The sequence below is a fragment of the Neolamprologus brichardi genome, chromosome 11 (assembly GCF_056152115.1).
Source record: "Neolamprologus brichardi isolate AB-2024 chromosome 11, ASM5615211v1, whole genome shotgun sequence".
NCBI classification, from domain to species: domain Eukaryota; kingdom Metazoa; phylum Chordata; class Actinopteri; order Cichliformes; family Cichlidae; genus Neolamprologus; species Neolamprologus brichardi.
In genome coordinates, this window is record NC_142114.1 from 17,265,850 (window position 1) to 17,281,832 (window position 15,983).

Here is a 15,983-nt window from a genome sequence, read left to right on the forward strand (position 1 = left end):
ATGAGCTCTGTAGTTTAGATAAACGAGCTACTTTTCAGTTGTTTTCAGAGCTCTTACCTGCACGAACGTCTTAATAGTGCAATATAAAAACAGTCTCCGACGATGAAAATGTCAAGTGTGTTATTATCATAAACAATATCTGCTCTGACATATTTACAGTATAACATTGCACTATATATTATATAACTGCGACAGATTATTGTTTCTCACGTAAAATCTGCATGTAACTAGTAACCTGATCAAATCTAGTGGAGTAGAAATCAAACACTGCTATGGAAGCTTGCTTCTGTCACTGAAGTGTATTTATTTATTGATTTGTAACAATCTGTGAGTCAAACTTTTAAGATAATAACCAGATCTGACACCAGTGGCTTGCTCAGCATCAGTATGTTAATAAATATGGGTTATCATAACAGTAATCATAAGGCAAACTGGTGTTTTATAAGGGGTCAAACTAAAAGCGCCTCCTATATTTGGAAATAAAAAGGCCCTTTTAGTGTTCAGTAGGTTAGTGAGCACACAGACTGGTTGTATAATAAAATCCCATATCATCTGCCTGTGAGATGTTATATAAGCTGCAGTATGGCTATGCAGTGCTACTGGGAGCGGACAGCTGCACTTTTAAATAAAATGAAAAAGGTGGAATTGTTTTCGTATAATTTACAGCTCGAGATCGTCTGGGCTGCAAAGTTATATCACTGCTGGATGTGCTGGATTCCTATGGTGAAACAAGGGCTCCGCAGCTCATATTTAAAACCTCCTGTGAATACATTTATTGCACTGAGATGTATGAAGGGGCAGATAACAGCCACCGTGCTGACATAGAAATAATTCTTGCAGGGGCTACACAAGAGGGCACAAAAATGATTATGTTTGATTTAGGCACTACCTGCCTCTGATGCGTCAGAGTCGTAGTTTGCACATTTCACCAGCAGGGGGTTCAGTGGCTCCAAGATGAGCTGTGCAAGAAGGCTTTGCTCAGACTGTAACTCACCCTTAAAGCTATTTCTGTTGCCTTACACAGGACTGACAAAAAAAAACACAGAACATAATATCATCTGACTGTTTGTAGATATCAGTAAATGCACTGCCCAAACTGTCCAACGCCTCTCAAAACTCATATTAACACACCATAAACAAGTACCTGTGAAAAGGTTTGAACACTGTGACTCACTCATTTTTCTTCCTTTATTTTTACTGTTTCCAAAAACAGTTACATGTGCATATTAGGTATGCAGGAATGAAAAGAAACAAAAATATGTTTCATATTTTGTTTACATCTTCAAAGTTTCAAAGTAACTACTGTTTGTCTTTATAACAGTTTTTCACATTTGGCTATGTCTGCTTCAGATCATCACCTGGAGGCTTTGCAGGTGTTGAAAGCATTCCCACTGGTGGCTTTTCAGGTGCCATTCAATTAATTCCAAAGCATCTCAGCTAGTTTTAGGTCACATGACTGTAGAGGTCATCTCATGGGCCACCCAATCGCTGTTCATGGTCAAACAGACCTTGTAGAGCCTGCACGTGTGATCTGAATCACTCTATTTAAAACAGATTTAAATTATAGTCCCACTCCTTCAAGATTTAGTGAGAAAACTACTTATACAGATATTTTCTGTTTCCATTGTTCTTTATGTCCAGTCCTCTTGTTGCTTGTCCCAAGCAATTCTCTTAATTGCTCTCCTTCAGCAGTAGTTTCTGTGGAGCAATTTATCTCTAATTCACGCAAAGAGTTGATGCTGATGTGGTTTTCCTACTTCAGCACTGGGAACCATTGATGTGGGATCTAATCTGAGGTGGTGTTAATTGGTGACTTCTCAGGTTGGTAACTCTAATGAGCTTTGCTGCTTCAACAGACTCAACAGCTCTTGCTCTTCTTCCTCTTTGATGGGGAGATTCGCATAAAAGACAGTTTCTTCACAGCGGTTGATGGTTTTTGCAGCTGCGATCGAAAGTTGCAGAGTTAAAATAGATTCTCTTTACGAAGCTGAGTCATAATACGGACTTCTACAGTACTCACGTGACGACATTTGCTGTATATGAGCTCTATCTCAGCACAGCACACCTGATGATCTCGAATACACAAAGATGGCAAGAAAAAGATAACCTGAAAACACATCCAATAATGTCTGAAGCTAACTACAGTGCATTTTGTAGCACTATGTACTGTAGTATATTCTGTAACATATGTCAGCCTGAGTCATTTCAGTTTTAATCTGCACTGCAACAGCAAACATTGTAAAAACAGTAAAAAATATATATATTAATGTTTCCTATAAATGATGAGAAGTTAACGAGGAGCTAGATAAATTTACATTAATATCTAAACTGCAAACACTGATCATAAGAGATTCTTTGCTCAGTTTTAACCACACTGGTTAAAACTGTTAAAACTCAGAGAGGCGTGAAATTACTCATCCCTCTTGTGACTTGGATAACTATATCAATTGAAAAGAATAATAAAATGATTATTTAGCCTGAGGATGAGCTTCCTAAGTTCACTGTTTTGCACAGATTTGGTAACTACTAAACATTATTAAATAGCTTAGTTACCCCGACCTATTGTTGGCAATCAAACACTGAACTGTGTTGTGCAGATTTGTTGTTGAGATAGAGGGGGAAAATGCCTCTAAGACTTATTTACTCAGTATACAGTCAGTTATTTGACTCTGCCAAGCTTACAACTGCAGATCTGTTTTTACTCATCTATTAAGCTGCAAGCTGACTGTATTCAATTACATTACATTTTAATTATATAGTGCCAAATCACAACAACAATTAACTCAAAGTGCTTTATATTTTTAAGGTAAAGATGGTACAATAATACAATAAAATACAGAGACAACCCCAACAATCACATAATTCCCTATGAGCAAGTGCTTTGGCGACAATGGCATGGAAAAACTCACTTTTAACAGGAAGAAACCTCCAGCAGAGGAGTGTGTAAACACATAGTGAGTGAAGAAAGTGACTGAAGGAGAAACACTCATGGTGCATCATGGGAATCCCCCAGCAGCCTAGACCTATTTCAGCATAACTAATGGAGGATTCAGGATCCAGCCCTAAATATATGCTTCATTAAAGAGGAAAGCTTTAAGCCTGATCTTAATAGTAGCGATAGTGTGGGGCCTGAAAGCTGAAGCTGAGTTCTACTTTTAAACACCCTAGGAATCACAAATAAGCCTGGAGTCTGAGAGCAAAGTATTTCAAGAACCACCTCTTGCAGGTATTAATCATCAGCAGCAGTACAGCTTTTATACACCTTAATACACATCCAGACAAATTAGGTAAAACACTGGACTGCTCCTGTTAGGGGTCGCCACTTCAGTTCACCTCCCTCCATCTTACCCTAACCCTAGCATCCCCTTCTGTCACCCTCTACATTTGTATAGAAATATAGAAAATATAGAAAATTAAAAGCATTTCTAAATCCTGACAAATGATTTTAAATACAGCTTAGTCCAAAAAACTAAATGTGTGAATGTTTAGCATTTCTGTAGAGTCACTCTGATCTGTAATCCACATGTTTTTGAGACTGCACTTAAGTTTTCTATATATTTGTGTTTTTTTTAATGGTTCATTAATGTGAATGTGCACTCGTTTAAAAAAAAATTGCAAAAAAGATACATGCCAAGATTTATACCGTTAACAAAAAGTAAGCAGAAAAATAAAATGATGTGGGAACAAACGTTTTAGTTTCATCCATCCACCTGTGGCTGTAGATCTTGAGATGGAGCACGTCATCTACCAATCAGAGGGCTGTTGGTTTGACAGCTCTCCTACTCTGCAGGTTAGTTGATGTTAAAAGTGCTTTGGTGTAGAAAACGCCTGTGTGTGAATGAGGCTTGCAGTAAGATAATGCTTTGAGTGCTCAAATAGAGCAGAAAAGCATTACATAAGTACCGGCTCATTTACCATCTACTTAACCGCTCATCCAATTTTAAGGTTGCAGGACAGCTGGAGCCTATCACAGCTGTATAGCAGGAAAGGTAGGGAACACCCTGGGCAGGTTGCAGTCTAGAGAAACAGATAACAATTCACACTTACATTCACATGGATGTCTTTGGACTGTGGGAGGAACCCAGAGACACACGGGGAACATGCACAGAAAGGCCCGACCAGTTGGTGGATTCAAACCCGCTGAGAGGTGACAGTGCTAGGCACTGCATCACTGTGACACCTGACATTTTATTTACCTAAATTCAGAATTAGACTTTTTAAAAAGCCTAACTGACACAATACTGCAATCAAATATAAATAAGCAGAAATTGTTCTTGAGTTTATTCTTTGCAAACCAAATAAGCATCAACATACACTGTTTACTGAGACTATGGCATGATGTGTTGTGCTGATGTGTTGTTTGTATTCTAATACCTAATAATTATAACAATAACGATAACCAAACTAACTCTAAAACTAATAAAAATTTAAACTGAAACAAAAAGCCATTAAAAAAATCTAAATGGAATAAAAACTAATACATTTAATAACTCTGGTGATCATCGGAATTTTTAGCTATTAGGGATCACACAGGCTTCATTCTCCTGATATGTAGCCTTCTGTTCAGCTGGCCTGTGCTTAACCACAAAATCATAGCAGCTTAAATCACCAGTGGGAAATTTTTTTTTTTTACTTTCACTTAATTTTATATATTTTCAATGCCCTGTGTAGCATAACATAATAAGTATTTCTAGGCCTCTAAGGCATGCATATTGGAGCCTGTGGGGGGTAAAGTGCTTCACGGATACTGATAACTTGTAATACAATGACACAGGGTCTGTACCCAGATGTAGCAGGCGATGTGAAAATGCTCATCTTTTAGCCCAGCATGCAACCAAAGGTGCTGAATCCGCTGTGAGCCCTAAACCGCCGTCTGTGAGCCCCGCTGCTGCTACCCGGAAATATTACAAGGGCCGGAAAGGACCAATGTTAAGGGAGCACACGTCACTCACTTTTACCCAAAAATATTATCACCGAGCATCCTAATTTTTCTCGGCCGCCGAAACATCAAGCAAAAGCTCACTGACAGCGCAACATGTCGTAATCAAATGGCGAGGAGGCGGCAGCGGTACCCGTCGGCGTCGATTTCTTGGGGGGAACGGTGCAAGCGTTCACCCAGCTCAGCATCAGTGAAAATGGCTCTGGCTAACGACTGGAAAACAGCACGCAGAAATGGAAGCGGACGATAGCTAGCTAGGCGGTTAGAAGAAGGCGTGACAGGCCTCATCCGTCTGCAACTGTGCCCTGCAACTGGATGCGTAAGTAAACATTTGCCGATTATAGGTTACGCAGATGTATATGCTAACGCTAGCATCACAGTGTTAACGGCAGTCGGCGTGCCTGTATTTTTGTGGTTTAAAATGACGGCTAACATTAGCGGGCGGTCGGTTATGTGGTTTTGTAGACTGCGTGTGTGTGGCAGCAAACAGCTAAACACGCCGAGCCAGTGTAAAATAGGATGCTAAGGAGAACCGTGAAGTTTTGCATGCAAGCGCCTCCAATGTTTTCTCTCTGTGTGTGTTTTTTTCTTCTTCCCCGCACTTTCCTCCAAATGTTAGCCAATACTATTTCAGGATGCCACCTCAAGTGCATCCGTTATAACTGGCGCCTGTAACGGACTGCTAATGTTTACACTGTACAGCGACACTGTGTTAATTTGAGCATTTTCTGCCCTTCTTTACAGGATTGCCGATGTGCATTATAAAATGAGAGGCAGTCAAATGTGCGATAGATTATCTTCCTCATCTGCCCGGGGAGCTCACTCCCCTCTAGCTTCATCGCATCAATTAGAGGAAACGGTAAGATTTTTTTAAGAGGTGAGCAAAGTGAGTGAATCTGCCGTAGACAGTTCACGTTAAGCCATCCAAGTATTCGAATAAATTGGAACAACTTCATACTATTTTTTATTGCAATGTCTATTTATGCCTACTTGTTTTAATAAACCATGCAGATTGTGCCCATGCTTGTTGGTAGTGGAGGTTAGATTGGTTTAAGTTTATTGCTACCCGAGGCACAAGAAAATCACATAAAACGTAAAGAAGTAAAAATAAAAGTGCTAATAAGAAATATACGTATGTATCTGCAGATCAGCCACCCTGTTGATCTGTATTAAGGTACTATACACCTACTATTGCTGTGTAATTACATCCATCATACCTGCTCAGGTAATTGATCATTACTATTAATCTTTTTAAAAACATTCCTTATGTATATTATAACCTGCTCATGGACCTTTAAGATTAAAACTAACATTTGAATTGTGTGATAATTGACACAATAACATTGAAATAAGTCTAAGTCAGCATTGTTGGTTTGTACATTTTGGGGCTAAAATGTGCATGACTTATTGCCAAATTTGAATGAAAATTTTATTTTTTTGTAAGGCAGTTTTATTTGCATTTAAATGATGGAATAGTTTAATGTTGGAAAGTGAAGTCTTGATAATTGGCTAACAGGCTCCCATGTGTCTAATGATTCAAGTTATACAGAAACTTATCTTTAAAAGGATTCTTAAGAGTGAATAACCTCATTAAATTAATTTGTATCTTCAACTTGCATCTTTTAAGTTTCTCTTATCACAAGGATTGAGTTCTACTGAAAACCCTGAAACCTTCTGAAATGCAGCCATGAGAACAAGAGCGATTTAATGAGTCGTACTAGTCCTGTGAAAAACTAAGTACACCCTTACTGTATCCATAGGAATTAAGAGGGTAAGAAGCGGTAAAAGCAGACATTTTGGCAGTTTTCTTGTCTGGAGCATTCAGGTGTGTGTTTACACATTGCCTGGTGGAAAACAAACACAGAGTATCAGCACAGACACCTCATACCAGCTGTCAAGCACAGTGGTGGAGGGTTGAAGATTTGGGTTTGTTTTTCAAGTACAAAACTTGGAGACCTTGCAGCCATTGAGTTGATGAACTCCTCCTCTGTATACCAAAGTATTCTAGAGTCACACGTGAGGCCACCTGTCCTTGGCTGAAATTGGGTCTTGCAGCACGACGATGATCCCAAGCACACCCGCTTAAAAAGGAAGGAATCAAGGCGTTGCAATTAGGGCTGCCACAAACGATTATTTTGATAGTCGACTAGTCACCAATTATTTTTGCAATTAGTCAACTATTAAACGTTTATTTTGTGACCCAGAAAGAATAATAAGAGTAATATTAAAACTAACTAGCTGCCGCCATTGATGGAAACTGAGCAGGGCCACCCTATGAATTCTGGGATAGGTTGGGCCACGAAGTATTCACCCGACCCATCCTTCAAATCTGGGGAAATGAATCATTTGTTGGCCGCATTTGTTGGAGTCTGCGAATTTGTACAGTCTTCGTCGTGTTGCTGTAACGTAATTGGCCTACAAATGTGGGCACAGGAGGATGCGGTTCCTAAATTTGGACACAGCTACGTTACCGGACACCGCTTCTTCTTCTTCGGGGTTTAACGGCAGCTGGCATCCTTGTACATGCAGTGCTGCCATCTTCTGTTTCAGTCCGTTATTACACTCTTAAATCCTACTACTTATTCCTGCGTCTTTTGGGATCTTACAAAGCTTCAAACGACGCGTCAACGATTTTGATAGCCGACATAATCGTGACTAGTCGGCTAATCGTGGCAGCCCTAGTTGCAATTGCCCAAAGTCCAGAGCTCAACATGATTGAAATGCTGTGGCACAACTTCAAGAGAGCTGTGCTTAAATTAATGCCCACAAACCTTAAATAAACCGAAGCCACATTGTAATAAAGATTGTGCTGAAATTTCTCCACAATAATGTGAGAGACTGATGAGCGCATACTGATGATTACTTCAAGTTATTGCTGTTAAAGGTGGCACCACAAGCTACTGAATCATGTTGTGTACTCAGTTTTACATTTGACTGTACCTTTACAATAAACACAGACTCATGTTTTCTTACACTATGTAAAAGAGATTGCAATGCGAAAACTGTTACTGAAGTGAATTCTTACAGAACACGTGGTAAAATATAGCAAGAAGTGGCTAGTGTCTAAGTAGTGTAGGTTAAAAGTAATGCAAAATGTCTTTGTTGTTTCACCACTGGTGGAGAGAAGTCACTTTACTAAAGTAATCAGTAAAAATAACATATAATCCGTGTCATGTAAGGCTTTAAGAAGTCAAAACAACCAGTTTTTACACACAGACACACCTGCTCTTAACCAGAACCAAGAAATCTGCTGTGTGATGTGGTTTTTCGTGGAACACGGACACACGTCTCTCTCTCTACATCTTCCTGAGTAACTGTTGTTATTAGAGAGACGCACATGCTGTATTCATAATGTAAAACACACGAGATTCTTCACAAACTGCTGCAGCATGTTAGGGTTAAAGGGTTAGATAAAAATCTGCCTAGTTTCATACCGTGCACCTGTAAGCATAGACACTAAAAATGCTTAAAAAATAACTTTGTCTTCCGTAGCAATTATGAGTCTAATAATAAAGGAATTGGCCTTTATGCAGCAATTCTAGTTGTGCTGCAGTCCACAAGAACTACATACCGGTAAGTCATTACAAATTGTAAAATGTTGAATGTATTTAATAGTTTGCTCAGTAGCTGTGAAATGCTAAGCTTGATTTGTTAATTGATTCTTTTCCTAATACCAGTAGAAACCTTCACTTTTCCAGTCTAACAGCAGTAGTTGTGTATTGGTCACATCTCAACTAAATGTTTCCATTTATAAGAAGTATTTACTTTAGGTATAAATGCCATATTTATTGGTGGGTTGTGTCATCCTCACTATAGTCTGTGTATTGCTGCAGTTTAATTTGAGGCTGAGATTTAAGCATGTACAAATTCTCCTCAATAAATTAAAGGACTGTTATAGAAGGTGTAGTAATGCTATGACTTTCACCCCTGTTTGATTTTGTGTTTTCAGCTGTAGGAACTTCTTGGCTGAACACCGATGAGGAATCTTGCTTAGGTGAAGGAGCGCAGTAAAGGAAACAAGAAGTCGTCATTTGAACTGCTTCTCAATAAAAACTATTCTAAGCAAGTTTTAAAATTAGGTGGATCTTATCTACCTGCCAAAAGACACGTTTTACCGTCTGATCATCAGATTGTCGTCTCGGCTACCCCTCTCAGTTTGGAAGTAGTGCGTGGGCAGTGGATGATCAACAGAGAGTAGCAGCACCAGACCTAAACAATCTGGAGAGACGAACTTTTAGTTTTAAGCTATCATTTAAGTATTTCTTGAAAAAGAAGTCGTAGGTTAGTTTCACCCTTAGGGTTAGGTTTGTCTTTCACCAGTCAGTGGTGGGATCATTTTCGCCGCCCCTAGTGCTGGAGGTTTGGCACCTGCATCCCCATGTGCCAGTGAGTGGGAAATGTTCCAATTTGGAAAATACAATCTGGACATTATAGAGATGTTAAGTGGGCACCAGGCCCACCAATTCAAAGGCCTTGGTTTAGATCGGCAACTACAGCATCAGCAGCAAGTGCAGCTTCACCAGCATCAACTCCAGCAGCAGCAGCAGCAGCAGGCTGAGTCCCCTGGAGCTCTTCTGTCTGGACTTGGCTTGGGCCCCCTGCAGGGGTCTAGAGGTAACGCCTTTTCTGATTCTGCCTCCATTTTTGCCAAGATGAGTGCCCCTCCTCCCCCACCTTTACAACAACAGCCTTCCTCATCTCAGAGCTCTCGTTCAAAGTCAAGCAAGATGAGCAGCAGCAGCTCAAGCCATTCTTCAGGCTATCCACAGTTCCTGCGCTCTTTCCACCCGTCTGAGGCAGCACTAGCACAGGAGCAGTTACACCCAGGTGTAGGCCGCTTTGAGCACTTTGCTGGGGGAAGTAGCAGTAGTGGGAGCGCTGGGGGATTAGGAGGATTAGTAACATCAGCACCTCCACCCCCCCCTCCTCTGCATCCCGGCCTCTCTGTCCCCCAGGCATCACCTGGCCCCTCCTCTTCTTCTCCTTCCCCTTCAACATCTGTGGCAACCTCTAATAACCCTTCTAGCAGCAGTGCAGTCAGCTCATTGGGACACCAGTTGGTTGGGGCCCAGTCTGATGCACGAAGCCTTCATCAACAGTTTAGTTGCATGTTAGCCGCTAATCAGTATTTTCTTTCTGGGGTGCCTGCTAATGCTAGTTTAGAACAGTTTCTTGTTCAACAGGGAACTCATAACCATTTAGGCATTGGTTTAAGTCAGACAGGCGGGGAGCCTAGTACTAGCCTTGCTCCGCCTCCTGCTTTGCACTCTTCTCACACTCATGGCCACTCTACTCCCCAGCCACAGCAGACTCCACAGCAACCACCCCAGCAGCAGCAGCTTCCACCGCACACCCTTTCTCATCCTCACTCTCATTCTCATCCTCATCACCCTCTCCACCCAGGCTCTCAGCCCTCATCGCTGGGCGGCTTTGACTTCCAGGGCATTCCTGTACTCTCGTCAAATCAGATAGCTTCTCTCATGCAGCAGGAAGCAGGTTTGCCCCTACCTTTGCCGCTTCATTTATCCTTGTCTAAGGATGACGGTAAAGGGGAAAGCAGCGGAGGTGGAAGTAGTAATAGCAGCAGCAGTAGCAGTAGGAGGAAGAAAGCTATGGCCGGCTATTTGCCACAGAGAAAATCTGACAACAGTAGTAGCAGTAGCAACCATGGGCACAGTAGCCACAGTGGTAATCCCAGCACTAGTAGTAACGGGGGGCTAAATCATGGTCAGCCGCCAGCTTTAATTGGGAGCGGGGTGGGTATGTCAAACATGGGTGGAGAACCGTCATCCCTGCTTGCCTCATCATCTTCATCCTCATCAGTAGTTTCTTCTTCCTCCTCCTCTGCTCCGTCTTCCACTGCTGCCTCAGTACTGGTTACTAATGATTCTCACCTTTCTAAATCTGATAACCAGAGCTCAATGCAACCCAACACCACAGAGTCTGACACAGAGCCAGTTTATAGCTGTGGAGAGTGTGGCAAAAGCTTCCCTCAACTTTCAAGCCTTCGCAGGCATATGCGCATGCATGAGCCAACCGCAGCAGGTACTAGCAATACTGCCACTACTGGCCCAAACCCTGTTCACATAAAAACACAGTCTGATCCAAGCCTTCCCCATTCGACCCAAGAACCTCCCCAACCCTCTTCCAATTCTTGTTCTAGCCCAGACAAAATATTTCATTGCCCTGATTGTGGCAAAGGCTTTAAGAAAAAAGGGCATCTCCTGCAACATGGTGTTATACACTCGTCAGCCCGCCCATATGGCTGCTCCACCTGCTCTCGGGCTTTTAATCGTAGAGAGTCACTGACACGGCATGAGAAGATACATGAGGAAAAGCCATTCCGATGTCCCGCCTGTGGTCGTGCCTTCCGTGAGAGCACCTCTCTACTCAACCATGCTGCCTCAGGCACCTGCGGCAAGCCAGGTAGGGGACCCAAACAACGGGGCAGCAAGACAGGAACTGATGGTGAGGACAGAGTCGAGGGAGGGGGTGGAGGAGGTAATGGAGGAGGGGGAACTTATCAAAGCAATAGAGGGGTTATTTATGGGAAAACTGAGGAAGAGGATGGTGTAATCATTGTGAGGGAAGGAGAACCAAAATCAGGTTTAGGATGTGATGGTCTGTTTCATTCTGGAAGGGGAGGGAATTCAAATGACAGGGACAGAGCAGATGGTAAATACCCCACTGACTACTCTCGGAATCGTTACACAGGCTACCATGATGACCACCGTTCTCAAGGTAATCCATCTCCATGCTACTCTGGTGCCTCCCCATGTGGAAGTGGGATGGCGGGCCCAGCTCTGAGAAAGGCACCCCTGGCGCCAACACTGCATCCACATTCACAGACCCACAACCAGCACCACCATCCGCAGCAACAGCCCCACCTGCCCCTCTCTTCTCTACTGGATGACTCAGAAGATGATGTCACTAGCTCTGTGAATAATGCAATCTCTGCTATAACAGCAGCTAGTAACAGTGGAAATAGAGGGGATGACAGGGGAGACATCATAGGAGGTCTGCTAGGTGGTCTTGGTTTAGGACCTCTGGGCTCACCTTCATCCACATCTGGTATGGATAAGAATTTCAGAGGTGGTGGGAGTCAAGAGGCTATGAGCAGCAACGCGCAGAATCCTACTGCCAAACCAAAACGTCCCCGCAAACCAAGAGCTAAGAAAGATCCTGCAGCTGGCGGACAGCCCCCAAAACGTAGGCAGTACACCCCCAGAATGGGCCCCAGCGGGCTCCCACGCACTCACCTCTGTAGTGTCTGTGGTAAGGGATTTGCACGCCGCGAGACCCTGCGCAGGCACGATCGCATCCACACAGGAGAGAAGCCCCATCACTGCACTGTTTGTGGGAAGTATTTCAGAGAAGCTTTCCACCTCAGCAAGCATCAAACAGTCCACTCCGGGGCAAAGAATTACAAATGCAGCATCTGTGGGAAAGAGTTTGGTTACTCCCAGAGCCTCAGGAGGCACAGTAAACTCCACCAGAAAGGGGAGATGGAAGAGGTGCCCACCACACCGGCTCCAGAGAACCTTAACAGCTTTAACCCAAATCCTCAATGTAGCGTGGCCCAAGACCGGAGCCAGAACCAAGCACCAAGCACCTCCTCCTATTATCCCTACTCCCAAGACGTCAAGCCTCAAGACACCAACCCCCAGCCGCAGCCTCCTCCCCCACCCCAACCACAGCCCCCGCCGCCACCTCGACTCTACACCTGCGCTATATGCTGGAAGTCGTTCCGTCACCACTTTCACTTGACTGCCCATCACCAGACGGTCCATGAAGGTGGAGGTGAAAAGCTTTTCTGCTGTGAGGTGTGTGGGAAGGCGTTTGCTTACTCTAACAGCCTCACTCGACACAAGCAGTCTCAGCATGGCATGACCCGCCCTGAACAGTCTAACCCACAAGAAGGCAACAGTGGGTCTGGAGACAACCGAGGTGGGAGTGATGTTAATCAGTCAACCTCTGAGAGTGAGGCTGCCACGAATGCACTGCTTCAGATGGCACCTTCCAACGAAGGCCACGGAGGGCAAAGTCTAAGTGTTGTCACTCATAGCCACCAACAAGCACCCCCACAGCCACCAGTTGGTTATTCTCCCCTCTTTTATGATGCTGCAGCTACTCAGTCTTCTGCCTCTGTGGCCCCAGCTTACTCTCAGCCACTTCCTCCCAACTCTACAGTCATGCCCCCGCAACACCCGCATTCTCCAGCCGGAGTTAAAGGAGAGCACATATATCCAGCTGGATCCCGTAGCCGAACTCTTCACACCACGGCCCCGTTCCAGCCCCTCACGGAACTGCCCTCCACTGAACATCATCATCTGCATCACCATCATCATCACTCCCACCATCATCCCCATCATCAGTCAGGCACCCAGCCCCACCAAACCCTCGACTGCGACGTCCAGTCGTCACACGATGACATGAGACGACACAAGAAGAAAAAAAAAAAGTCCAACAGGAGAGATTGGAAGGGAAATAAATGGGAATCTCAAGATTTAGTCAGATTTGATGGAATCAAACGAAAGAGAAAGATCAGTTGTACAATAAGAGGGCAGTTGAATAAAAAACAAGGCTCTCTTCGTTTGACAATTAGGCGAGGAGGAGGATCAGGTGGTGGTGGATATAAGCTTGTCAACACTGGTGGAATGAAAGTGCAGATCCTGTCATCTCTCAAAGTTCCTGTGAAACGTTTTGGCTGTCCAATATGCCCCAATTCTGTGTTTTCCCGTAAAGCGGGGCTGCTTGTCCACATGGCAGTTAAACACCCACAAAAAGCCTTGAGCACTCAGGAGCGACTTAGGTGCAGTGTGTGTGGGAAGCAGTCTCACAGGCCTTTGGCAGTCTTCATTCATCGGGCTTCCCACCGTGCCAGAGGGACTTTCTCCTGCAGACGCTGCTCAGCTCGCTTTTGGAACGCTACCCTTCTTCACAGGCACAAAGTGTCCTGCCGCCGCAGGGCTAAAGGACTGCAGAGGGGAGATGCTATGAGGCTGAAGCTTTCAAAAAGACCGGGAGAAAGACAGACCCGTGAGGGTCATGAGGAGATGCCATTCCTACAGGGACCATACAGATACTGAGCTTCCTGGTTTCTGAAGAGAGTGGCATACAAGAGGGATGTTTCAGTTCTAAAATAGGAAGTGAGAGAAAAAAAAGGGACTTGAAAAGGCATCTGCTGCCTTAAGGAAAATTTGCCTCGTGTCTCTGTTGCATCTACTCTGCTGACTATTAGAATGAGTGTGTTAACAACTACTGTAGAGTGTCCTATAAAATATCTCCAGAAATTCTTCCAGATTATGTTGGAAGGTGTTTTCAAAGACGTGACTGTTTCCATAGGATCATTAATTAACCCCTTAAGTGCATTGACACTATGCTTGGCTGACACTGTGCAGTTACTAGAGAAGTTTAGGTGAAATGACCTGCTAATGTATCTCTTACCCATAACTAGAAGCCCCGCTACACCTCTTGCTGTATGATAAATGTCTCTGCTGTGTATTTTGTCTTGTTGTTGTTCAATTAGAGGTTCTGAGGATTTTTTAAAAATGTAAAGTGCATTTATTAGGAGTAGGGACACGGGGACAAAGACCTTTGTTGATAGTTTGTCAGTGCATGTTTGTTCTCTGGTCAAGTTTTTTGCTGAGGTTGTGAAATCACTCCTACAGTATGTGATGGTTTATTCAGTATATCCCCAGAAGTTTGTAGTGTAAACCTGATTTGAAAGTTGCTCTATATTCCTTAGTGATTTAATCACACATAGATAAAATGTCAACGTTGCTGGTAATTAGCATTACAAGGACCCCTCTCCTGCCAAAATGACGAAAAACTTACAAGAAGCCTTGCTTATGATGTTCACTTTACTTCATTTATTTGAGATCTTCCTAGCTTTTATACCAAGAGATTGAAAACAGGTTAAACAAGTGGACTGTAACACATGTTTATCTCATGTTATTTGTATGCTCTTTTTAGCAGTGATTATTTCTACAGTACTTCACAGTGTGTTAAAACAAGGACCTATCATGATAGAAACAAATGTAATATTCCATGTATTTATGTGTGTAACCCAATCAGTCTTCATGCCAATCTTATACTTACCCCTTCTACCTTTTTACTTTTTGCTGAGCTGCAATCATATTCTTCCTGTTAAGCCTTGTTTTTTTTTTCTTTTAAAGAAAAATAAGTTCAAAATACATCTTGTCACTTTATTTACACATATGAAATGTTCATACCCCTGTCAAGCCTTGTTTTTTTCTTCTAAAGAAAAATAATAGTTTTAGTAGATTTCTATCACATTATTTACTGAGAAGTCAGTAGTTGATTATATTTCAGCAATGAATAAACCTTAAGTGTAATAATTTGTTTTCCTTTCATTTCTGATTCAGAGTTACTCACTGCAATATCCAGGAAATAGTAAAAACATGAGTGAGTTGTTTCTGTCAGGGCATGTAAAGTGCATTTATTACTTGATGTGAAAGTCAAGGATGACGTTCACATCAATCTTTGGATTAAGTGGTTATCAGGATGTAGGTACACTAATAAAGCTCATTGAAGTGCTTAGACTTACTAATGTTATCAGCCAAGTTCCTCCAGGATGAAGAATGATTTTTACTGATCAAAGCTTGCACATATGACTGTTGTGGGGAGAAAAAAACAAAACTCACTTCTGGCTCCACAAGATGGCAGTAAGCAACTCATTTATGGTGTGCTCTTGGCCTGGTGGGGATGAGTGTGGCAGTCACATGGATTTTACAGCGATAGGGGGGTGGACTGGAGACGCTGGTGCTGTGTGGCTGTCTGCTCCAGATTAATGAAACAAAAAAGATTGTTGACCAGATTCAGTAACCCATAGTTAATTTAAAAGCACCTTTTCCCCTCTGGAAATTAATGTGGTTTATAAGCAGATTTCTGTGCATTCTGTGCATTTAATTTTGCATAAGTTGTCTGCAGATATATATTTTTAATTTAAGAACTCTTTAAGTGTTGTGAGTTTTAATTCATGCTGATGATCTGGCTTGCTTGTAGACACAAAATATGATGA

At 42.8% G+C, this 15,983-nt stretch overlaps 1 protein-coding gene across 2 annotated transcripts; it reads left to right on the plus strand.

The window, feature by feature from the left end:
* Nucleotides 1–4,881: 4,881 nt before the first annotated feature.
* Nucleotides 4,882–15,300, plus strand: si:dkeyp-69b9.6 (uncharacterized). Of its 2 annotated transcripts, XM_006802952.3 has the most exons (4): nucleotides 4,882–5,258; nucleotides 5,684–5,798; nucleotides 8,889–11,365; nucleotides 11,654–15,300. In XM_006802952.3, the coding sequence occupies exons 3-4, from the start codon at nucleotides 9,337–9,339 to the stop codon at nucleotides 14,026–14,028; spliced, it is 4,404 nt and encodes a 1,467-aa protein (XP_006803015.1). In that variant the 5' UTR covers nucleotides 4,882–5,258; nucleotides 5,684–5,798; nucleotides 8,889–9,336; the 3' UTR covers nucleotides 14,029–15,300. The 2 variants fall into 2 exon arrangements, with proteins under 2 accessions (XP_006803015.1, XP_006803014.1); XM_006802951.3 differs by having other exon boundaries at nucleotides 8,889–15,300.
* Nucleotides 15,301–15,983: the final 683 nt, after the last annotated feature.